Below are 24128 nucleotides of genomic sequence, written 5' to 3'. Positions count from 1 at the left end.
CTAGCATGTGGAATTAAAGGTAAAGTTTATATACACTGAGTTGTGGCTCATATAAACCACTAATATTTTTCAGGAATAAGATGTCAGTGAAGTATTTAGTTGAGATGGGTCGTAGGAATTGCACATGTTATCAGGGTCGGCGGCTGACGCGTTTTGGCAACCTTCTTCTCCTCATCATTTTGGCAACCCGGGTTGTCTATATGTCAATTTTAATCCTATTTGTCACTAAATTCATTACTTGGATACTATTTGGCACAAATAATACATACAATCACAATTATTACATAACAAATGACAACTTTTGAATAAACAAAACACAACTTTAACATTTTGAATTATGCTATTCGAGTCGGAAATGTGCTATTCGGGTCGGGTTGGGAAAATCCTAACGAAATGAAAGTTCGTGGTTTTAAAAACAAATCTCATAGTTCATGGGAAAAACTAGAATTTGGGAAAAGATTTTGGTTTAAAAAGCCAAAAACCCTTCATTTTTTTATATTATTTGTGTTATAGTTTAAATAATAATTTATTAAAATAATTAATATATAATTAGGGAGTAAAAAATTATAAATAACAATTTAATTTGGTCAAAATTGGGTTAAACCCGTTGACCGTTAAAAAATTAACGGAATTGTTAACGGAGGACCAATTGTGATCCGATTTGAAATGTACAGGACCAAAAAATTCAAAAAATAACGTTTAGGACCAAAATGATAAAATAGGCATATGTTCAGGACCAATTTTGGTCTTAACTCAATAATCTAATACTGACATATTCACATAATTTGCCCCCCTTCGTTTAATAAAATAAAGATTTACTTGCCCCTGATAACCTACGGAAAACACGGCTGGCACTAGAAAATAGGGGAGACCTAAGGCCCAAATAAAAATATAATTACTATAAATATAAGCCCCATAAATTTTTTTTAAAGAATAACTAAAATATTTGTGTTCCTTTTGAATACAGCCGCAATGACGGAGGCCCTCTCCCAACACCCAAAATTTTTCTCTTATTATTATTTTTTTATATTTATATATTAATATTTTTGCCCCTCCTACTACAATTTCCTGGCTCCGTCCCTGGTTAAAACAGAAACACTTCACTAAGGCGGCGTTCGGTTGGAGAGATTAGCATGATATAATTTGGCTGACAACTTTAACGTGTTCAATTGCTAATATTGAAAATTATGTCGGCCCAATACATATAAAGGCCAGTGGTCGGCCCATCTACATGATATAATTTTATGCATTGAAATACCGACTATTCATCGGAGCTTCAACCCTCCGACTATTTTATGTCTCTGCATCTCTCTTTTGCTCCCCATTATCTTTCTCCAATATTTATTTAGTCTTATAAAAAGCCCATTTCAACTGATCCAACTACTAATTTATAGTATAAGCAACGGAACACAGCCTAAGAAGACCGGAAAAGGTTTTCATGATAAAAGGGTTCTTTGTTAAAAAACATAAGTTTTAATAAACATATATGTGCAATAGTTTGAAAGATATTATTAATACACTTTATATAGTTATAGTGAGATGTAAAGGTAAAAATGTCTAATAATTAATAAATACTTATGTAATTATATTGTAGAGAGAAAATGGATGGGATTCATTGGATTGTGTATTTGTGTTTGGAGAGTGGTCACGAAATTCCTGATGCAGCATTGGCCCATTATTGTGATTAAGATCGGCCCAATACTGGAGTATTCCTTTTCGTGATTCGAAATTTCGAATATCGTTTTTCTCTATTTTCATCATTTTCTTCTCAATGTAATCTTCTTCAGAAACCTAGCATAAGAACTTGATTGCTTACATAGCGAACTTTACCTCCAAAGTAAACTATAAGCTAGTATTATTGATGATATGATTTCCCTCTTTGAACTCAACCATAAACATCCATATAAACATATGGGCATTGTCTTCCTAAACCAACTTATCTCCTAATATAAGATATCCATTTCTGAAGATAGTTTTATGGAATATGAAGTGGCCAATTCTTTTCAATCTATTGTGCTACAACTCAAAGACTGACGTAAACCAACAACCAATTATCGATATAAAAGAACAACTAAAAAGTAGTATTCGATATAGGTTGTGGGCATTGCCTTGCTGCCATAGCCTACGAAGTAGATCTTAGGCATCATAACATCTTCAACAAAGAAAAACTAGTAAAATTGTTTGCTCAGTGACTCAAATTCACATTTTACATGCCAAAAGTGGTTTGATCACTGTCCCACATCGGAACATTGAAATACTATAAAGTGGTTTATATAGTTGCAAAAGAGATTAAATATTGCCGAGCCTTGTAACGTGCGCTTGTGACCCAAGTGGCGGGCAATGAGGGAATTGAAGGTTGGGCCGAGATTGTTTGGCTGGGTCATGGGCTGCTATATATGGTCCGCCCGTTCCAAGCAGAGGAGTTGGGCTGTGTAGCTTATTTGAATGAATGGGCTATGCGACCTTTAGAGAGGAGGGCACTGCGTCAGGCTGGTTTCACAGAGCAACGTTAACTTCCCGCTCTCTAGAGTGGAAGGATAGCATGCCTCTGTAGCCCTGGCGCATCAAAGCTAAATGCCTCTCATCATTTCATGACTTCAATATTATGCATATCAATAAAATTTGAATAATGTACTTAGAAATAAATGTTGTTTTTTTTTCTATTTAAAAGATGAATCAGTTTTGGGGTTATCATGAGTTTGGTTGGCATAGGATTACTTGCTTTCGAGAATAAACTAAAATTAATAAGTAATATATTAGTGGATAAAAAAAATTACACATAAAAGTGGCACTTTTATGAGTACATGAAATAGCATGCATGAGAGCAAATGTTACTTTATGATCCCACATTTGATGTTTAGTTTTGCTAAAGCGTGAAAATAAAATTTACCTTTTCAGTTAGGGTATTAATTTATTTTCCACAATTAATTTTGGTAATATATGAAACTTATAGTGGAGTAGTATTTAATAATTAATTAAATTACTAGTTGTTGATAATTATTGATCTAATTTAATAAGCTTCATCCAACCAGGTTTTTAATTCTGACTAATATCCCAATGTTTATAAACATTCATATAATTAACAATATATTTGTAGTTGTTGTATCAATGTATCTGTTGTGGGATAACGATAAAGTCATGATTCCTAGTGGTGGGATCATTAAGAAGCTTACTTATTTAATAAGATGGATAAATCATATTTTTAATTTTGTAGTATGTGGGGCTTAAAAAGTAGGCCTGGAATCTTGGGGCTTTAAACCAGCAGGCTTTGTTAAATTGTCGTGACATGATTTTTGTAGTATTAGATAAACAATATTGGGCCAGGATTTGGCAGCAGCTTTGCCACTTTACAATTCTTAATCTTTATATGATTAATTACTACTACTACTACTAGATTATAGCATCACTACAACACCTTATACTTAACCTGTTTTACTTTGAAATAGCTTTTGTTTCAGTTTCTATTACAGCGATGAACTAGCATATAATTATTGGACTCCTTTCACCATTTCTTTTTATAAAACAGGGACAAGGTCCAATATTCGAGCCATAACGCTAGGCGAGCGACACAACGAGCAAGATAAAAGCAAAATAAAAATTCCCACCTACTCTACCCAAAAGATACCCACAAAAGAAAAACTGAAAAAAATAAGTCGCAGAACCATACTTTAGAGACTCCACTAAACACAACAAGGCAACAAACCAAACCAACAAGAGAACCTCAAGCAGCTAGGCAAGAGATCAAGTCAAGAGCAAAGTAATATAACAAGGTATCAACTTGGCTAACTAACCCCTTTGCAGCTTCTATAGTCACAACGAATCTGAAATTTCATCCAAGTTATCAGTCAAGAGACCCTTTGTGAGGGGAGTTCCTTTGTTTGGGTACCTTGAAGTCTTACATAGTCTGATTTCACTAAAATTTTCTATTGCTTGCGCCGGGATGAATGGAAAATCCACGCACCATCCTTTTACCCACATGCCTAAACACCAAAAAAGTTGTCTCTCTTCGAGCTTCCAATTAAGCTTGAAAAGTAATCTTATTTCGACTATCTCAAATGGACTCCTTTCAGTCTTTCACCATTATATATCCGAAGACCAAAACCAAGGACAAACCTCGTCCAAAATAATCGTGACACAAGATGAATGTTTGATAGTAAAATAATTCAATCAATTTAATTCATCGAGATTATGTTTATTACGGATATGTTTTTGCATAAGAGTATACTTTGAATTAACTAATCAATACCCAAAAATTTATGAGCAAAGTATAATCATTTATCGAAAACGTTTGCCGTTAGGACACTAAAAATAATTTATACTAGTAGTATTATTTTTCAATCTATGTATGAATTAATGATCCAGTTAGATATTGCTGGTGAAAATGACAAACTAACTAATTTAGCTTGGTATTGCAGATAGCTAGAAAAAGATAGTGTCCCCTATCTAACATGGAATAAGGAATTAGGAATTAGGAATTAGGGATCTATGAGTTGAGTTGATATAATAGAATTGTAAATGGATGGAGCCCTTCTACACATGACATGAGTTGCAAAGAGGCATCTAACTCCAAAAGCATCTGCTTTTCAAACATTATAATAAATCTTAATTAATTATATAGTAGTATCATTTAATAAGTAATTAACTACGTATATATCTTCCCCTAATTTTCAATCATTATTAGTTCGGCATTATTTGGATAGGAGTTAGTCATCTACAATGGAATATTATGATTTCACTTGAGTAAATTAAGCTTTGAACCTTCGTTAGCTTATGTTAGTTCTGTCACTGTCATTTGGAGTATTTTGTATTTCTAATATCCAAAAAATAAATTCTTTATGTTTTGTTTACATGCAGATTCAGTAAAAATCTTGAGATATTCTGTGTCATAAAATTGTGTAACTATCCAAATTAACAATGCTGATTAATTAGATGCATGTCAATTAACTCTAACCAAATCACTTATAGCAATGATAGCATCAAACATCTACAGTGCTTTATTCGTTATAATTTGCCATAAACTTGCTCTTATTGGACAATGATAAATTTATATAGGAGTAATAAATTTAAACAACAAAAGTGACCAAAAAGGAAAGCGAGGGAAATCAAATAAGATCTGTCAAAATTATCATCAAATAATCAGTTCTCATTAATCTAAAAAAACAAGATATTTTGGAATTATTGACATTTTTAACTTTGCATTTTTTTTTCTTCTTCGTATAAGCGGTTTCGGTTTCGGTTTCGGTTTCTCTTCTTCTTCTTTCAATCTTCTCTCTCTATAACTTCCCCGCCGATTCTCTCCTTCTCTGCTCCCATCTTCAAACACGATTGTTCTCTGCAATCTCTCCTCACATGTTAACAATCCACCACTTAATGGTGGAAATACATGAGAATCTCGTGAATACATATACCAAACAGCATGCATTGCATTCTAATTTTTGAAAGTTGAAGAAACACACTCTTTTTAATGGCGGATGGAATGTTGGCAGAGGAGGACGCGCTAGGCAAGAGTCCGAACGACATGGATTTGGCCTCAAGAAAAGCAGAAGAAGCTTGTATGATGATAAGCCCTTTCCACCATTCTCAATCATGTTAATTAATTGTTTATAATGTTTGTAATCGGACATTTCAATATTGATGTTGATCCATGTATTGTGCATTGATGATCATTAACAATTCTGTTCTCGGTTTTTAATTAAATGTCAGTTTCAATTGGTGCATTCATTATTGATTGATTGAGAGACACTGTGTTTCAGCATTGAGAAGATATGATGCTGCCGGATGGTTGAGGAAGATGGTAGGTGTGCTTACAGCAAGGGATTTGTCTGGTCAGCCCTCCGAGGAAGATTTTCGACTTGCTTTGCGAAGTGGTATTATACTTTGCAATGCATTAAACATGATTCAGCCAGGCGCCGTGCCTAAAGTAGGTCTTATCTTGATCTTTCATGCTGTATTGTATTATTGGATGTTGCAATTTGATTGCTGGATTGCATCTAGGTAGCCGAGGCACCTTCAGGTAGTGTGATTGTTCCGGATGGGGCTGTTTCGGCCTTTCAATATTTCGAGAATGTTAGGAACTTTCTTAATTCTGCAGAGGAAATAGGGATCCCAGTGTTTGAAGCTTCTGATCTGGAACAGGTGTTTAGTTGTTAACTTTTCAGTTAGTTTTTTCACCAATAGAAAGGTCCCTATGTAGATAACATGGATCTGATTGAACTTTTGCAATGTGTGACAATAATATTAGGGAGGGAAGAGTTCTAGAATTGTGAATTGTGTGTTGGCCCTCAAGTCTTACTGTGAATGGAAGGAAGGAGGTGGCAAAGGAGTGTGGAAATTTACTGGAACTTGGAAGCCTCATTCGGCATCCAAGAAATTTGTCAGAAAGAGTTCTGGTCAACATGCGAATCCACTCTCGAGGACCTCATCCATTGTTGAGCAGAACAGTCAGGACTTTAATGAAATGGTTTGTATGCTTACTGCTCTAAATATGTATCGCATTAGCCTTTTTTAATGGACAGAGGTGATCCCGTGCATTGATTTTCAGGGTACACCTGATGACTTGCACTTATTTGTGCGCGGGCTTCTTTCTGGTAAGAAGCAAGAAGATGTCCCTCTGGTATGTGCTACTGAAAACTTTTTGATCATAATGTTTCATCACTCACTGCAAAATGTATCGTCTTCCATTCTTTCTGTCATCAGCATTTGCTTTCTGGTATTGTAGATAGCATTTTTCTATTTCTGAGAAACTCAAGGAGTTTGTTTTTGCAGATTGTTGGGAGTATACTAAGCAAAGTTATGGAACAATTTGAACAGCAGTTAGCAAGGCAAAATGAGCAGGTGGGACTGATGATTGTATTAAATCAAACCTTTACTCCTGCAGGTTACTGTTTGATAGTTCACATGCTTATGCACATGCAATAGTGTAACTCGACTCAGTTAAAATGATTTCTATAGAATGGATGAACTAAGTTCTAAGTAATTTGCATTTGTTGGTACAATAGGCTGGAGCAAGTTCGATATGTGTGGATGTCCCAAGTTCTGACCAGCATCAAGTTGTCGAGGTTTGATGGATTGTTTCATCTTTATGGTTTTTTTACTTATCTTAAGCTCAATTCAGTATCTTGGTACAACAGATTGGAACAAGTTCAAGCGACACGGATGTTCCAAGTTCCTACGCGCCTTCTGAGGTAAAGGTCTAATTAGATTCTGCATCTTGGTGATTTGTGTATTACAAACCTCAAACAACAAGGGCTGAGTTTTCTTGGTTTTACACAAGGCCTCAAACAATACGAAAGATAAGAGTTGGTCCAGGAATGATTTGCATGATGGCAATCCAAAACGACTTGGTTCCAGGTGTCATGACTTGGTTGAATACTATCAAAGAAGCGTACAGGTCCTTCAAATAAGAGATTGGATGTTGTAACCAACTCCCACTCTCCACTTTGGACCCTTTTAAGAGCATATATTTCGTTTTATAGGAACTCAAAAGTACACTTCACTCGACAAAGGAAGACCTGCATTTTCTACACATGAAGTATCAAGAAGAAATCCAATATTTAGGTATCTATTTGTTATCTTCTAGACCAAATCCTCAATTAGAGAAAATAGAAAGCTAGAAGTTAATCTTGTTTGATGATAGGTAAACACTTGAATGGTCTTGCTGGTGCGGCTTCTCGATACCAGAAGGTTCTTGAGGAGAATCGCAAACTATATAATCAAGTGCAGGACCTCAAAGGTAAGTTTCTATTGGTTTCAATATTACTGGAGCAGTGTCCATGCAATGTGATGGTGGGATTTTGTCAGGGAATATAAGGGTATATTGCCGAATACGACCTTTTTTGCCGGGGCAGCTACCTGGTTTGAGCACTGTGGAAGCTCTGGATGGGCAGACTATCTCAATAATCACTCCTGCAAAAAATGGCAAGGGAAAAAAGTTGTTCACTTTCAACAAAGTTTTTGGTCCATCTGCCAGCCAAGGTATGTGATTAATCTCTGATTCATAGACTTCTTCTCATAAGTACTACTAATTTTTTCTTGATTCTGCAGAAGGAGTATTTTCAGATACACAGCCGCTGATTCGTTCTGTGCTTGACGGGTATAATGTTTGCATATTTGCTTATGGCCAAACTGGTGCAGGAAAAACATATACTATGGTAAGAGATAATTATAATTCTATCAGAAATTGATTCTATTTAATTCATCTTTTTCTTTAATCTGCAGACTGGCCCTAAGGAACTTACACCCGAAAGCTTAGGTGTAAATTACCGAGCTCTGAGTGATTTATTTGCCATCTCTAAGCAGAGAAAAGACAGCATGTCGTATGATGTCTCTGTCCAGATGATAGAAATCTACAACGAGCAAGTTAGAGACCTCCTCGTCTCTGATGGTGTCAATGAAAAATATCCTTGGATAAAGTGCTTTTCATAGCTTTGTTATGATTTTATTGCATACTTTGTGAGCTCTTGTTTTTTTCCTTAAATTCCGTTAGTACATTAGAAATCCACAACAGCTCCCAGAACGGTATCAACCTACCAAATGCAAATATTGTGCCTGTTTCATCGATATCTGATGTCATCGAGCTGATGAACATTGGGCTTAAAAATCGTTCAGTTGGTTCCACTCCAATGAATGACCGAAGTAGTCGCTCTCACAGGCACAATTTCTTACTCTCTTTCTTGATTCTGTTTTCCATTATATTTGTTAATGTCTTCTTCAACTTACCTTGAATCTATGCATGCGTCTGCAGTTGCGTGACTGTTCAAGTTCAAGGAAGAAATCTGACATCTGGTTCGATTACTCATGGTAGTATGCATCTGGTTGACCTGGCAGGAAGCGAACGAGCTGATAAAACTGGTGCGGTTGGTGACAGGTTGATGGAGGCTCAACATATTAACCATTCCCTATCTGCTTTAGGCGACGTGATAGCCTCTCTTGCCCAAAAGCAATCGCATGTACCTTACAGAAACAGTAAGCTCACGCAACTGCTTAAAGATTCCCTAGGTAAGACTAAGACAGCATCTGTGGCCAGTCTACATTGTTACTCTCTCGTAGCTCTTACTGATATCTAAATCATTCATGTTTCTTTAGGGGATCAGTCAAAGACTCTAATGTTCATTCACATCAGCCCTGAACCCGATGCTCTTGGAGAAACATTTAGCACGTTGAAGTTTGCTGAACGTGTGTCTACTGTCGAGCTTGGTGCTGCTAGAGCAAACAAAGATAGTCCGGATGTCAGAGAACTAAAAGAACAGGTTTGACACCTTTCCTTTTCCACTTGTTACGTGCTTTAAGGACATAGCACCTTAATCCATCATTGGTTTCCAACTACATCCAGATAGCTAATCTTAAAGCAGCCTTGTTTCGGAAAGAGAGTGGATCCATGAATGGATCTGTTACGTCTTCTCCAGCGCCATCTTGGAAAAGTATAGGAGATGTTAGTAAGGGAGAGGTAGGAAATTCAAACCATGAAACAATCTTTGGAAACTTTTCATAGCAGTTGTTTTACGTTTCTGCATTGCCCACAGCAGGGACAGACCGAGTCCCTAGCAGGATCCAGAATGCAAAGCTTTGATGGTGTGGACTTTATGGCTTCTCCCATTAGTGTGGTGTCAACAGAAGATGAAAGAAGCGTCTCTGGGGATTGGATTGATAAGGTTATGGTGAAGAGCCACTTAGGTGAAGATGGCGGTCATTCACCAGATATAGTGTATCAGATTAGTAGACGTGATACTTCCAAGGTATATCCGGAACAGTCTCTGAGCAAAATTGCAACTCTAAGACGAGACAACAGTTCGGGTAGGATTCAATTTGAGGGTGCAGAGGCCAGTGATGAATTAGAATACACAGAAATAGAAGCTAGTGATGAATCAGGTTACCAATGCCAAACAAATGGTGCTAAGCAAAAAGGAGGAGGAGGAGGAACAAAAGCCAAGAAACCTACTCCAAATCAAAGGCAGATGAAAAGCCCAGAAATAAGGTAAATGTGGATACTGATCAACTTATAATGCTCAAGTTTAAGATACAACACAGCAAGTTGACATCAAAGCATGGACGCTTATGTTTACTTTTTGTAACTTGTAGGAGCCTGATTCCCCAACCACCAACGAGGAAAGTCGGGAATGGATCTCATTCACCATTGAATAAAAATGGAAAGAAACCAGCTACGGTCGATGGGAGGCGAAAGCCGACCTCCACGGGTGGGAAGTGATGTCTTGCACAGGATGCATCTGTGTTTTTCTGTTTATATGCATTCATGGATTGGAATGTGTTCACAGAAATGGCAATGCCAATGCCAATGCAATGCTTCTCATTGTCAAGTTCTTGTTTTCCATTTATTTACTTTTTTTAAATCCCACAGATGTGTGTTGGCGGTGTATACAAGGGTTTGATTTTTGTTCTCTTTGTATATTGTTTTTCATTCTTTTTTGTAATTGTAATTCTTTCACTGTACAAGAAGAGAGAACATGGCATATTGAAAGAAGTTTATACCGTAGTTATTTGCAGTGCCTTTCTTAAATTATTACATTCATTCCAATCTTAGGTGAACTAATAAGATTATACATTTTGATCAACTGAGGAACTATATGACTAGAGTGTAAGATTGAACAAGTATTGAGGGAAGATGAAATGTTGTTGCTTTGTTTTACATTTGCCAACAGAAGCAAGTATTCTCCTGCAAATGTTATTGTTACTTGTAAGATACTACTATTAGCTATACAAACTTTATGTATCACTTGAAAGATTTTGGCTTTACAACGCAATGTTTCTCCTATTTTAATCATTCCTTATTAAGATAAACGGTATATTTTGCTGTAAGCTTTTCAGTTGGATGGAAATGATTGGAAATGGGTTATCTTGCCAATTAAACTGCACTTTATCTTTAGTTTCCTACCTAAGAATAATCAACATTCATCAATATAATGACGCAGATTGAGTAAAAGGAGGGATACTTCTAAAAATAAAAGGAGATTTTTATATGGGCAGAAGCAATATTTAATTGGTGAATAGATTACCGCATTTAGTTAGCAATATTATTTTTAGGTGTATTTGGTTTTGAATAGGTCACAGATGAGTAGATGCAATTTTATATGGGTAACAGCTGTTCTTCCTTCCTTAAAAGAACCATAATTTTATTTTTGAAATAATTATTTTTTAAAGGGAATTTTTCGCAAATTGTGTTTCTTCTATAATAAAATCTGCTAAATTTGCGTCTGTGGACTTATTTTATTGTTTCTCTTTTCTTAACTACTTTTTCAATGCCATAGTTTTTTGAGTATATATCCTTTTAAAAAATAAAATAAAATAAAAAGGCTATTAATCGGCTTTTGTAAATCAATCGGGATCCCGGTCGTTGCCAGAAACGCGCTCCTCTCTCTCTCTAGATTTTGATATTCCGATCAAATTGATTCCTGTAAATCATAGAGTTAAAAATTCCTTGATTTCTCTCTCCGTGGCTTTGAGCTCTCCACCTGCGGCGATCTACTGCAGTTTACCTCCTCGCCCTCTGCACTGTAAGCTTCTCGATTTGATTCCTTTTTTTCTTTTCTTTTTTTGTTAAATAATGCTCTTTTTCAGTTCTGTACAGCTCTTAAGCTGCATTTCTTGTTAATGCTGGTAAATGTATGTGAAAACATAAAAATCTATGCAATTTGGGGCCACATGCACGCTAGTTGCTCCCTTTTCCGGAAATTTTTCGCATTTTGGGGGTTTATTTTTTAAATAAAATCAATTTTAGTAATGGGCAATCTGCATCCTTTTGGTAGTCGGAGCTAATTGCGGATTACCGAACACGTCGTTTACTTTTTTTTCCATTTTATTTTGTGACTGTTGTTTTCTAGTGAAATTGTTTATTTTTTTAGTATTTGTGTGATTTAAAACCCTCTCTCTTTTTCTCTCTCACGCTGCTTATGATAAACTTCAGGCGTAGTCATTATTTTCTGGTTGCAGATTACGTGGATAAAATTGGGTTTCTGTTCAATCGATTTTCCTGAACTTTATGTGAATGAACTGGAGAATGTCCTGTAATTTAGGCTGTGGTTGGGGATCGAGCCTTGGAGAATGAGAACTGCTAATGTGTTGAAAGCCTGATATATGCCACATTGAAGTATTACCAAAATGAGGCACAAACAACAGCTGGTGCCACTTGGGACTTTGATTGGTCGCGAGTTGAGAAATGATAAGTTGGAGAATCCAGCAGTGAAGTATGGTCAGGCTGCTCTGGCTAAGAAAGGAGAGGACTATTTTCTCATTAAGCTTGATTGCCAAAGAGTTCCGGGGGATACATCCACTTCTTTTTCAGTATTTGCAGTATGTGTTAACTTTCAGCTGTTTGAAATTGATATCTGGTTTATAACAGTGCCGTTGATTTATTTTCTGAATTTCTATTTCTGTGTAGATTTTTGATGGGCATAATGGAATATCAGCTGCTATTTTCACCAAAGAGAATTTACTGAACAATGTATTATGCGCTATTCCCCCAGCACTTGGGAGGGAAGAGTGGCTTCAAGCCCTTCCCAGGGCATTAGTTGCGGGCTTTGTGAAAACTGACATAGAGTTTCAGCAGCGAGGCACGTATATATCATGGTTTTAGAATTGATTTTATTGTGACAGACACTTTACTTTTGTTTAATGTGTCACTTATGGGATCACTACAACTGGCAGGTGAGACATCTGGAACTACTGTGACATTTGTCGTTATTGATGGTTGGACTGTGACTGTTGCATCTGTTGGAGATTCTCGGTGCATATTGGACACCCAAGGAGGGGTCGTATCTCTTTTGACGGTTGACCATCGACTAGAAGAGAATGTTGAGGAACGGGAGCGTATAACTGCAAGTGGGGCTGCTGTAGCAAGGCTCAATATTTTTGGAGGAAATGAGGTAGTTTGCTTAGTCCCATCTTAGTTTTCTCCTCTCAAATTCAAGTTGTAAGAATATAGTATTGGTGAGGGATTCTTTCTCTTGATCTGGGAAGATTTTGTGGTTGGGTATAGGTTGGTCCATTACGTTGCTGGCCTGGCGGATTATGTCTTTCAAGGTCAATTGGTGATACAGACGTTGGGGAGTTTATCATCCCAATTCCTCATGTTAAGCAAGTCAAGGTTCTTATACTGTCATCCTTAACGATGATTGGAAGTCCTACCTCTGTTATACCAAAATGATTTATTTCATAACTATTCTGTGGCTATCAGCTTTCAAATGCTGGAGGGAGACTTATAATTGCCTCTGATGGAATATGGGATGCTTTGTCTTCTGATATTGCTGCTCAGTCTTGCCGGGGTTTACCGGCAGAGCTTGCTGCAAAGTTGGTTGTTAAGGTATTTTATCATTTTGTAAACCAGATATTTGCAAATTGGTTTCTTAGTGTTCTGGTTGAAAATTTTATTTCGTTGCATTTTTTTATTTTAGGAAGCCCTCAGGTCAAGAGGTTTGAAGGATGATACAACCTGCTTGGTTGTTGATATTATTCCTTTCGACCCCCCTGTCTTGGCCCTACCGCCTAAAAAGAAGCAAAATTTGCTTTATTCACTTATATTTGGGAAAAAATTTCAAAATTCTAGTAAAGGAGCTAATAAGCTATCTGCAGTTGGAGTTGTTGAGGAATTATTTGAGGAGGGTTCTGCAATGCTTGCTGAGAGGTACTTTTAGGTTTATATTCGTTTTGAATTTTGCTCCTTTTATGGAGTAATTAAAACTCTTGGCGCTTCCTTTAAACAAGGGTCCTTCTTAAACTCCAACCATCTACATGCAGGCTGGGCAAGGACTTTCCTCTGGAGTCGAATACTGGGCTCTTTAGATGTGCAATCTGCCAGGTTGATCAGCTCCCCAGTGAGGGCTTATCCGTTAATTCAGGCCCATTTTTCTCACCTGGATCCAAGCCTTGGGAAGGTCCCTTTCTCTGTGTAAGTTGCCGCAGGAAGAAAGATGCCATGGAAGGGAAGAGGCCTACATCGCCTGCAGTGACTGCATAAATCTGGTAACCTAGCAAATTATTCGTAAATATCTTTCGGTGATACTGTTAACGTGCTCCATTTTCCCTCTGGGAGGATCATTACGTGTGTGTGTGTGTGTGTAAGAAGTGATCTAGTGGTTTTGTCCATTATAGGGAGCACTCCTTTTTTTTTGCTGTGGTTCCTATCTGTGTCTGAGCTCGGCCATCTCACTGATGCTCGACCCTAACAGACACAGTAATTCATGAGTATGTAACAACTACCAGTTCTGAGTATGTAAGAGAAATGATGTTTGCAAACGGAAATTATTCATTGGATGTGTTTGCTGTTTCTCGTCTTTCATAATTTTCAATGTTTTACGTCTTTTTAAGCTTGACAGATATGAACTCATCTTTCTCCTTAATGTATCTTGCTCATCTGCTGTACAATAACTGCCAAACTGCAAGCTGTCTAAATTAGCAGATATCTGTAAATGTAAATTTGGGGCTATTTCAAGTTTCATTGCATGACATTGTTTAACTAACTTCTCTTTGTGCTTGTTCTCGTAGTATCTTAAACCTCAAATGTCAATGTCGGTGAATAAGTTGATGTCCAAGCATTCTCTTCTGGTTGCATCTAGATCAAACACCTTTCAGTCATGCATCTAGTATATAGTTGACTGTTCGATTCATTCATTTTACTTAATTGTTTTCCTTCGTTTAGGTCTTTTGATTCAGATTTTACTAGTAATAGTATTGCTTTGATTTGCACGTATGTTGAGTCTTGACTTGTTAGCTAGAAAATTTTGATTCGGATTTGGTATTATTTACTTTAATGATAACTATATCCGAAAAAAACTCAATTTTGAAAAAGAAAGACTAGGTGAAAATTTGTTTGTATACTAACGACCATGTGTATTTCCCTCGTTTGCCGTCAGATTTAAACGAGACTAGCATGCTATCCAATATGACAAAAATAGATGCTTGTTATTTACTCATCATCAATGCACCATATTGCAAGACATAGTTTTAAAGCTCAGACTATCCTATGTCTGCCTATTTAATAAGATTGGAATAATAAAACATAAATTTGATGTAACAATCATTAGTATATAGGTAGCTAGACTCGATCAGATCAATGCACCAAGTATTGTGTGGAGATGCTGAGATTCGTGTTGTGACCTCAAGGCCATCACAAAGTGGAACTTGAAAGCGTTTGGCGCTGACCAACTCACCCATCTCTGCCTCCAAAGTCCGAACCCATGCTCCAGGGGTCACTCGAGAGGGATGCTGACACGATTGCTATCATGCCAAAAGTTTCTTATGATTTATGATTCTCCTAACAGTACTAATAAGCAAAGGGTCAAGTAATATGCATCCTACTGCAGGATCAGTCATTAAATTTCAAATTTGACACCAGCATGATCTGCCAAATACTATGAATTATATCAATCTAAGTTCGAACAGCTACAAGCTAAAAATTTAAGAAAAATATCAATAGAAAGGAGAAACGTGTATTCAAGACACTGGCCAAGACTTTGTTGATGGCACTTGCTATTGGACATCACTAATATAATCCTTCACCTGCAGGCAAATAAATATCCCCCAATAAGAGCTATGGAAAACAAATCTAAAAACTGGAAGAAATTTGATCGCAGCTGAACAAGTATATGATAACTTACGTAGCTCATCAATGGAAATACTACTGTCCATGCTTTCCCCTGCTTTTATAAGCCGAACCCTTCCTGCAAAATTAGGTTACCACAATTGGGTTAACATGAAAAGAAATGAATGTTCAGGACTGAGCAGTAACATAATACTTACATGCAAAATATACGTACAAAATGAACACTAGTTTTGTATGAATTAGAGTTCGTCGTAAACAATAGCTCATACTGGTTATCTTATACTCAAACTATTTGAATCCCCCAATTGAAAACTCAAAATTTACAATGATTATCATCCTATCTTATTTATAAAAGAACTTAAATCATGTGATCCATAAGCTGGACGCTTTAAAGATACTATTAATCATCCGAGTGTCTAATCATTGATGCTTTAGGTGTCAACATGAAGTATAAACTCCTGAAGAGAAACACAATGGTAAGATGATGTGAACTAAAATGCAACATATGCTCCTATAAGAGCAGATAAATTTTACCAAAAATAAGCAGTTAATCGCACTAGAAAATGTTATGGCTGATAATGTTTGAATAAATTTAGATTCAACACTTCTATGGAATGGAAATGCTGGTCTAGATCAATGAGAAAACTCTAGGTAGCCCCCATCTTTCTGGAGACAAGTTGGTCATAGAACAAGCCAAATGCATGCCCAATTAGAGGTCACAATGCTTGCAGATAAGTCCACACATTCTGACTGATACACTATGATAAACTACAAGCAGGACAAATCAATCTTCACTCCCTGAGGCATATATATGTTTGTAGCATTTTTTTAGCAGCTTCACTGTTTAATTAGTTACTTTGCAATGACAACATATATTTTATCTTCGATCAGTAAGCAATAGAGATTCAAATTCACATACCATCACGGCACACACAAATTTCTGGTATGCTTTTTACGTCTCCATTGATGCTGTCATTGTAGACTCTCATTTCAATATCACCCTCAACGTAAACTGAAGAACTGGAAGTGAGCTCCATTTGTTAGATGGTACTCCAAGAAAAAGACAGGAATTTAATACAGTAGTAGTATAAATTTGCAAAAAAGAAAACAACTTCCTACTTTTTTCACAACTTGTTGCACTGCATAGGCTGCAAGCATAGGGTTATGAACTGCAATACGATGCCATTGAGCTGGTTTTGGCAAGTCATGCGAACCTATGGTTCTCTGATCAAACATACCTCCAGTTCCTACAGTGAACGTGGTTACAGTTCTACCATTCCTCAAGATCTTCTGGATGGGGGCTTGACCAACTTTTCCGCATATAATAGCCTGGCGAAAACAGGTGTCCTAGTGATTAGTGAATAACCAAATCTTCATACAAAATATTTGAGAAATCAAGCAAATAAACCACATAATTGACTAAGCTCCTATCCAAGATAAGAGATTCCATGAATGTATTCCAAACTTGATAGTTCTCGATTAATAATGCAGTTTTCGGGTAAAAGCTTCTCATCGGGTAATATCCAGGATCACATGATAACCATCTCAAATGAAGAATGGAAAGCTAAACCTAAGAAACGAGAGTAGTCACAATTTGACCAAAAACTAATGATACTCCTATAAATCATTCAAATAGAATCAGAAGCATACACGGTGCACGCCGCGGAAATTCCAGCCTTTCCTGGGATCAACGCCCTGGAGCTGTAACTCCGGCCTCTTTGAAAGGAAATCGGCATCCTCAATTTCCGGGGCCGAGTTGAATGAATCAGTCGAGAAGAAAACCTTCGAGCTCCTCTGCAGATACGCCGCTGTTTTACAATCCCCAAAACTATCATCTCTAAATCCCCAATTTTGGAGTAAGGAGCAAAACCACAGGCTTTATTATAGTACCATAAAATCATTGAAAATATATCCATTTGAAGCAGAGACGCAAGTGGCTAGATAAAAATCTAAACTAAGATTGTGAAAAAAATGAAACTGAGGGAATGCAGAGCTGAAAATTACCGGTGGAGAAATTAGGAAGATTGCGGAATTTAGTATGCACCCACATCCAAAGGGTTTATGTATCATATTCAAATAAACTCAAATTTTATTCATCTCATTTATTTTCTCTCCATTAACACTTTTAATAATATGTTCTTAAATTATGTGCCCAAAAAATGCTTCACTTATACTAGTGTTTATGAATTGTGATTTGCAATATATTCCGACCCATTTGGTGGAGTTTGCATCCATATCACTGCTCACTCCGTATAATTCAAAATGACCACATTTTCATTTTTTTAATCTCAATCAAAATGTCTATTTTTTTTTATTTTTTTTCTCCGGTCAAGATGATCATCTTTTATTCTTGAAATAAATTCTCTTTCTTCTTTTCAATAAAATATTCAATTATATTTTCTCTCTATCTTACTACATTTAACAACTCCGCCTAAGATCTTCAATCACTCAAGATTCAAGAATGTGATCATCTTGAATAGGAAGAAGAGAATAATGTAACTGTGATATACATTTTGTATTGTATTTATATTTCAAACTTTTGAACGATACAACTCAATTCTCATTAGCATTTTTATTTTACAAGAGCGAGATTGTATATATAAACATGTATAAACAAACATTCAATTCTATGTATTTGTTTCTCTATCTTTCTTTTTTTTCACAGATTTCTTTTGATTGTGATAGTGAAGCGTTATCCAAGAAGACCGTATCCACTATAATATACTAGTATAACAAACTCATCGCTCAAGATATAGAATACATGTGAATTATTTTCCAGGGGTGTACTTAAAAAATAACTCAAATTAGAATCACAACATCCTTCCAATCATATGCTGTCACATGGCACTTATAAGCAACAAAACAACGTTATTAAGCAACAAAATTAATGAATAACATTAACGGATTTTCATGGATTGCATAAAGACTATTTATGTTGAATTAAATACAGTTTATATTACATTGTAGAATAAAATGCAAAATAAATTGCATTTAATGCAACATAAATAGCCTTTTATGCACTTTGCGGAAATCCGCCAATGTCATCCATTAATTTTGTTGCTTAATAACGTTGTTTTGTTGCTTATAAGTGTCACGTGGCAGCATATGATTTGAAGGATGTTGTGATTCTAAAGGTGAAAGAACACTAGTGCTCCCATGATAATAGTTTGATACCCTTCCTTATATTATATCCGAGTGGGATATAAAAGTAATTAATGTTCATCAATATACACGTAATTAGTGATTATTTTTTTGGAGTAAATTGCAACTCTTAATTATAAGGTAGGAACATAAGCAAATAAAAATGGGCAGCCTATCAACATCCACTTCCACCACCCACAATCACAAGCCACAAATATGTCTTGTGCATTTCAAAAGCAACCACTTCTTACTATGTAGCAGAAGAAGAAGCAATCAAGTGTTGAGTACAAGGCAAGCAGATGCATCAACTAAATGATGGAAGCAGCAAGACTCGAACTCACAAAATTGGTGCCATCTTCTCCACTGCCTGTGGCATCGTCAGATCACCAAACATGCCTTTTGGGTTCGGCATTGCTGCTGCCGATGACGAGAGCAAGACTCAACAAATCACAAACCATGTTGTGCTGCCATGCCAACGACGACATCCCATTGCGGTTGCCTCTGCCATCCTCACTAGCAAGTGGAAGATCAGCTTAAAGAAGGTCAAGCTTAGGCTCAAAAGAACAAAGACGGCAACCAGCACCGAGGCTGTGGAGCTCTGCAAGAAGAGGATACTCATGGGAGACAAGTGCAGAACCTTGAATCTATCAGGTGTTCTTCATTATGATAAGCATGGAATACTCCTACCTGAAGATTGATTTTCATGTGTATTTGAGAATTCACCCATCTAATCAATGAATTTCTAATTTCAACATTTTCATGAAAAACTTGTGTACTGATGAACAAACTGAAGCATCATATCAATACAAATTTAAGATTCATCCATCTACATTACAAGCATTCATTGATTGTTTCAGACCCTCAAAGGCTTCAATCCCAGAGACAATCGGAGCCTGTTCTGCTCTGCAATCTCAGGATCTGGATGATCTGTTCCATCGTCTTTCTTTGCTGCCTTCTTCTCTTTCTTCTTCTTCGGTGCCTCATCCTCAGGTGCCTCTCCTCGTCTTTTGGGGCTCGTGCTGGAGTGGTGCCGTCTGCGACGCTCATCACCATCACGATCCTTGCGATCTCTACTTCTACTGCGGCTCCTTGAATGGCTCCTCCTCCTCCCACGGTCCCTCTCTCGCCTTTCACGCTCTCTGCCTTCTCTATCTCGCTCTCTATCACGCCCATAATCTTTCTCGTCTCTTAGGCGATATCTGTCCCTGTCTCGGTCTCTGTCTCGTCTTCCACGGTCTCTATCATAATCTCTTTCGTAGTCCCTATCTCTATCTCTGTCATAGTCCCGATCCCTGTCATAGTCACGGTCCCTGAAATTTTGTAAAGATAGACTGTCAGTTCTTGTCAATACACCTTTAACTTTCTCCTTCTGTACTTCACTAGATAACATCACCAAAAAAATTAATTGAAGGTAAACCAAAGGGTAATAATGCAACTGGTTGGCACAAAAATCCTCCTTTAACTGAGAGTTTAAACGGACCAAATAGGAAAGGATACTCTCAAGGCATAAAAATCAATCAACATTTGAAAATTACTAGGTAGAAATAGTTGATCCTCGTATCTTGATTCTTGAACAACAGAGGAGCTTAAAACCAATCCAAACGGACACAAAATACCACAATGACATACTCCACATAAGATGCATATAATACGTTATTGTATTGCACTAAGGATCAATTGGATACCGAACAAAATAAACACACAGGCAAGTTCTTCGCAATGTCACAACCTCTAAGTTTTTGTTACCTCAAAAGTGAGACTCTGTAAATGTAGGTACAGCAGAGATACAATTGGAGATGGAGTGCAACAAAAAAAAGTAAAGGGAAAATATTGCGCTGAACACTTTTCAGTTTTACAGAGTACAATTGTACGATCCATCATACTTCTCAGCTGCACACTGCCAGTGCAGAGAAACCTGGCAGGACCACAATGTTTTAATCTAGGATGCTGTTATAAGCCATCAGAGGCTTGAAATGCCATGTTGGTCAGGCAATCACAATAATGTGATATGTACAATCAAGTACATTCATGTTTTAACAGCATCCAACTCACTCAGAACTCCCATTAAAAACATAGAAGAAGTTAAACACCACATAAAGCAAAATTAATTGCTTCACTATAGTTGCAAAAACTGAAACATGAGTAACACTTGACCCAAATCACCAAACATATTGCTATTGACAAGCAATATTTGAATGTGCAACGAAGTACTTGGTTGTACCTATATCTGTGACTATCACGTTTTCTATCTCGATCTTTTTCCCTGGTTGGACTTCGTGCCCGGTAGTAATCCTGGTGTAAAATAAACAAATAAGACAAGGTCTACAAACAAGAAATAATCAGGCAAATTAAAGTCATATGCTATGTATAGAGATTTGACCTTGTCATCGGCAGCAGAATCTAATCCATCAGCAAGTTGGTCATCTTCTTCTTTTTCCTCTTCCTCTTCGAAATCGTCTTCAAGAGCACTTCTTCGAGGCTCAAGCGAACCAAGTCCTTCAAGAGTCCATCTGCAAGCAGAAAATATGATATTGATGACTTCAAACAAATAAAGTACAACACATACCATCAAACAAGAGAAACTACCAATGAGAGAATAAGAGTTATCAAACATGGACTAGTTATTTTTCATATGCTCAAAGAAGTGGGTTACTTGGTTTAACAAATACAGATGCAAGTAGGAATTGTTCACATAAAAGGATCACATGATAGAATAAAATCTACAGAAGTCAGAAGTTAGAACTCAGATATGCTCAACGTAGTGGGTCAAGCATGACTTGTTCACATGATAGAATAACATTTGTACCAGTTCATATGATACCCGATCAAAACTTTAAAATGAAAAATAAAGCATTACATTATGTTCATTAAAAAAATAAAATTATTATGTAGTAATCATAAGATAATACTACCTCCGTAGTCCATCCCTTAAAAATGTAAACTTTCTATAGTTTCTATTTTAGGAAGTCGACCCCACAATCCACTAACACTACTCCCACTACTTTTTTTTCTTCATCTCTCTTACTTTACCAATTCTTTTCTCTTACTTTACCTATTGAGCATTAGCACCCGTGCCGTTTCAAAAGTTTCTATTTTTCAAAGATGGTGGTAGTAAGAAACTATATATATTCTCAAGCTACATGTTAGACCTTTAGAGAACCACACTCACCATTCATAGCAACTAACAGGCCTAGACAAAAGATTAAGTTCTATTCGAAAATTCTACAAATTTACAGAGCTAGTGGGTTTCAAAATTAGTATTCTGGCAGTAGCTAGTGGTATCACCTAACTTAACACTAACAAGCAAAAGGGGCCAACATGACTAACATATTATCATACAAAGGTGGAGATACTAAAACAAAATTAAAATAACCCCGTAAACACCATCAGAACCTTGTCCGCATTGCATTTCAGATACCTTTTTTTGATTCGCGGCAGTGCGATATCACATGAGTAGTCTTTTGTCAACAGCTCATCAATATACTCATCAACATGCGTCAATGTGAATTCTGTAGCAATCAAGTCAGAAAAAGAAAAGTTATCACACAGTAGAACAATCGAAAGTTCAAAGAATTTGAACCAATGAACAAACTGATTGAGATTGACCAATAAATCTCAAATAAGGGTTAGATAATCTTACTTCCATCATTTAGCTTGAGCCTCAGCTTTCGGTAATCATTGTATAAAGGTTCCAAGTAACGGTAAACATCAACATCCATTCCCGTTAGACGCAGATAAAATGCTCCAAGCACACGAACATATCTATATCAAAGACCGTGAGAAGTTAGTTAAGAATTACAGAAACAGAATCGTGTGGCATATATTAAAAGTACTAGCAGCAAATAGGTTATTACGATAAAGCGAGAAAACTGAAATCAGCCAGGAATAAGATGGAAAAAATAAGGTAAACACTTTCTTAGAATTTGAAGTTCGTGCTATTTCACCAATCACAATCCATTTAACCCAAATCACATTACTAAAAATCAGTAGTTATGTAGAGCCAGAGATTTTAATTCCTTCTGCCCAGACTTCGACCAAAAGCTATCACGCATTTTTCCGCATCCAAGAATTACGGCATGAGATCGAAATTCCTAAGACACCCGACACTACTTGAATAGATATTTTAACAAATTTAAATGCAGTACATCCAATCAAACTAGACACGCAGCTTTTCACTGAGCTGAAACAGATAAGAAACGCCTCTATATTCTTAAAAATATTACACACAAACACTATAATATAAAGAGGATGAGGTGAATCGAGTATGAAATAGAATAGATTACTTGTACTCGGGATTCTTTATGAACTCGACGACGATTTCCTTGTCGGGCTGAATCTGGAGCATCTTCATAACAAGGCACATAAAAGGGGTGGGTTTCCGGGTGCCGCCGTGAGTTCCGCCGAGGTGGTCTAGCTCCATGGCCTTGTCGACGAGCGTCTCCGCCGTCAGCCCGAAACATTGCTCCTTCCAGTAAGTGTGCTGGTATATTTTGGTCCGCAAAATCTTCTCCACCAGATTTTGGGGGTTTGTACCCCTTATGCTCTTGGCGAGGGGATCTGTTCGATTCGCCATGAGAGAGATGGAGATTTTGGCCGAAAACCTAATTCCCAACTTCAGAGAAATGGAGTACCCTTTATGATGCCTGAAGAGTTTCTTAATTCGTAAATCTCAAATAATTATATTTAGGATAATTAACTACTGGACACTATAGCACAATATAATACACTGAAAAAAATTCCATCAATTTATAATTTATATATATCGACTCTATCACATTAAAATACCACTTGTGACGCATAATTTTAGGTGAAAATTTGAGTACCACTTTCTTCTGATGCATAATTTTAAGTGAGAATTTAGGTGAAAATTTGAGTATTAGTACTAGTAAATAGAAAGAGAAATGTAATTTATTATTTTAATGAGAGAAGTAAATAAAAGAATTTTTATTCTTAAAAAACTTATATTCCAAATCTCTTAAATGATTGCAGTATGGTTTGGACAAATAGCAAAGGTGTAATGTCGATGAAGTGCAGACGTGCAATATTGAGGAACAACCCGAAAAGTAATGGGGTCAAATCATGACAATAAAGCTAGTTCGGTGTTCATTTGATGTTTCTGCATGGCCCTCGATTTTCGCTCCGGCCCGCACTATTCATGAAGACTTTCGCACGAGATGTTTCACGATCCCCACTTGATATTGGAATTCTTTCCCGCTACAGTGGACAAGAATTGGTTGACAGTTTACCAAATTATCCCTCAAAATTTTAGATTTCCCCCCATTCACACATTGCGTCTGCATTTGGAGTTTGCCTTTTGGGGATACTCTCTCTCACTACACTGCACTCCTTGGAAGCTGTTGAAGAGGCGGTGACGAAGATCCACAGATTTCCGTCACTAACAACAACGTTTACGCGTACAAAAGTTTATCGGTATCCT

The 24128-nt window shown here is 36.7% G+C and overlaps 5 protein-coding genes across 10 annotated transcripts; 3 read left to right on the top strand and 2 right to left on the bottom strand.

The window, feature by feature from the left end:
* Positions 1–5251: 5251 nt before the first annotated feature.
* On the top strand, positions 5252–10499 carry LOC125218727 (kinesin-like protein KIN-14I). Its single transcript, XM_048120466.1, has 20 exons — positions 5252–5552; positions 5754–5920; positions 5995–6135; positions 6242–6460; positions 6542–6613; positions 6766–6834; positions 6999–7058; positions 7131–7184; positions 7274–7390; positions 7476–7557; positions 7637–7732; positions 7801–7974; positions 8044–8150; positions 8218–8396; positions 8489–8650; positions 8744–8997; positions 9085–9248; positions 9332–9445; positions 9525–9973; positions 10078–10499. The coding sequence occupies exons 1-20, from the start codon at positions 5465–5467 to the stop codon at positions 10202–10204; spliced, it is 2895 nt and encodes a 964-aa protein (XP_047976423.1). The 5' UTR covers positions 5252–5464; the 3' UTR covers positions 10205–10499.
* A 775-nt stretch (positions 10500–11274) lies between these two features.
* LOC125224239 (probable protein phosphatase 2C 5) lies at positions 11275–14275 on the top strand. 4 transcript variants are annotated; one of them, XM_048127605.1, is made up of 8 exons: positions 11275–11507; positions 12027–12303; positions 12392–12563; positions 12658–12875; positions 12989–13096; positions 13187–13312; positions 13404–13633; positions 13747–14275. In XM_048127605.1, the coding sequence occupies exons 2-8, from the start codon at positions 12112–12114 to the stop codon at positions 13964–13966; spliced, it is 1266 nt and encodes a 421-aa protein (XP_047983562.1). In that variant the 5' UTR covers positions 11275–11507; positions 12027–12111; the 3' UTR covers positions 13967–14275. The 4 variants fall into 4 exon arrangements, with proteins under 4 accessions (XP_047983562.1, XP_047983560.1, XP_047983561.1 ...); XM_048127603.1 differs by having other exon boundaries at positions 11944–12303; XM_048127604.1 differs by having other exon boundaries at positions 11924–12303.
* Positions 14276–15347: 1072 nt separating this feature from the next.
* Positions 15348–17711, bottom strand: LOC125219569 (single-stranded DNA-binding protein, mitochondrial-like). 3 transcript variants are annotated; one of them, XM_048121580.1, is made up of 7 exons: positions 17555–17711; positions 17201–17358; positions 16789–16879; positions 16670–16719; positions 16470–16570; positions 15606–15668; positions 15348–15507 (listed from the first exon to the last, which is right to left on the bottom strand). In XM_048121580.1, the coding sequence occupies exons 1-5, from the start codon at positions 17598–17600 to the stop codon at positions 16553–16555; spliced, it is 363 nt and encodes a 120-aa protein (XP_047977537.1). In that variant the 5' UTR covers positions 17601–17711; the 3' UTR covers positions 15348–15507; positions 15606–15668; positions 16470–16552. The 3 variants fall into 3 exon arrangements, 1 of the variants encoding a protein (XP_047977537.1); XR_007176165.1 differs by lacking the exon at positions 17555–17711 and adding an exon at positions 17441–17547 and having other exon boundaries at positions 16670–16879; XR_007176166.1 differs by lacking the exons at positions 16670–16719; positions 17555–17711 and having other exon boundaries at positions 17201–17532.
* Positions 17712–18904: 1193 nt separating this feature from the next.
* On the top strand, positions 18905–19445 carry LOC125222874. The gene has a single exon (XM_048125722.1). It carries the CDS (start codon positions 18991–18993, stop codon positions 19387–19389), a length of 399 nt encoding a protein of 132 aa, XP_047981679.1. The 5' UTR covers positions 18905–18990; the 3' UTR covers positions 19390–19445.
* Positions 19420–23342, bottom strand: LOC125222873 (pre-mRNA-splicing factor 38). Its single transcript, XM_048125721.1, has 6 exons — positions 22975–23342; positions 22332–22453; positions 22110–22200; positions 21072–21201; positions 20913–20983; positions 19420–20001 (listed from the first exon to the last, which is right to left on the bottom strand). Exons 1-6 carry the CDS (start codon positions 23262–23264, stop codon positions 19545–19547), a joined length of 1161 nt encoding a protein of 386 aa, XP_047981678.1. The 5' UTR covers positions 23265–23342; the 3' UTR covers positions 19420–19544.
* Between the last annotated feature and the right edge of the window lie 786 nt (positions 23343–24128).

This window comes from Salvia hispanica, chromosome 4, assembly GCF_023119035.1.
Source record: "Salvia hispanica cultivar TCC Black 2014 chromosome 4, UniMelb_Shisp_WGS_1.0, whole genome shotgun sequence".
Classification (NCBI taxonomy): domain Eukaryota; kingdom Viridiplantae; phylum Streptophyta; class Magnoliopsida; order Lamiales; family Lamiaceae; genus Salvia; species Salvia hispanica.
The sequence above is the reverse complement of the archived record's forward strand: the minus strand, read 5'-3'. Positions and strand labels throughout refer to the sequence as shown.

Excerpts from the sequence above, each read along its gene's own strand:
- LOC125222873 (XM_048125721.1), bottom strand. The coding sequence starts at position 23,264 with ATGGCGAATCGAACAGATCCCCTCGCCAAGAGCATAAGGGGTACAAAC. Across the intron at positions 22,454-22,974 it reads ATAAAGAATCCCGAGTACAA|ATATGTTCGTGTGCTTGGAG; the intron begins GTAATCTATTCT and ends TCTTTGATATAG. Across the intron at positions 20,002-20,912 it reads CGTGATAGTCACAGATATAG|GGACCGTGACTATGACAGGG; the intron begins GTACAACCAAGT and ends ACAAAATTTCAG.
- LOC125218727 (XM_048120466.1), top strand. The coding sequence starts at position 5,465 with ATGGCGGATGGAATGTTGGCAGAGGAGGACGCGCTAGGCAAGAGTCCG. Across the intron at positions 6,614-6,765 it reads AGCAAGAAGATGTCCCTCTG|ATTGTTGGGAGTATACTAAG; the intron begins GTATGTGCTACT and ends TTGTTTTTGCAG. Across the intron at positions 8,151-8,217 it reads CAGGAAAAACATATACTATG|ACTGGCCCTAAGGAACTTAC; the intron begins GTAAGAGATAAT and ends TTTAATCTGCAG.
- LOC125224239 (XM_048127605.1), top strand. The coding sequence starts at position 12,112 with ATGAGGCACAAACAACAGCTGGTGCCACTTGGGACTTTGATTGGTCGC. Across the intron at positions 12,304-12,391 it reads CTTCTTTTTCAGTATTTGCA|ATTTTTGATGGGCATAATGG; the intron begins GTATGTGTTAAC and ends ATTTCTGTGTAG. Across the intron at positions 12,564-12,657 it reads CATAGAGTTTCAGCAGCGAG|GTGAGACATCTGGAACTACT; the intron begins GCACGTATATAT and ends TACAACTGGCAG.
- LOC125222874 (XM_048125722.1), top strand. The coding sequence starts at position 18,991 with ATGCATCAACTAAATGATGGAAGCAGCAAGACTCGAACTCACAAAATT.
- LOC125219569 (XM_048121580.1), bottom strand. The coding sequence starts at position 17,600 with ATGTGGGTGCATACTAAATTCCGCAATCTTCCTAATTTCTCCACCG. Across the intron at positions 16,880-17,200 it reads ATTTCCGCGGCGTGCACCGT|GCTATTATATGCGGAAAAGT; the intron begins GTATGCTTCTGA and ends TGTTTTCGCCAG. Across the intron at positions 16,720-16,788 it reads GTTCACTGTAGGAACTGGAG|TTCATAACCCTATGCTTGCA; the intron begins GTATGTTTGATC and ends ATCGTATTGCAG.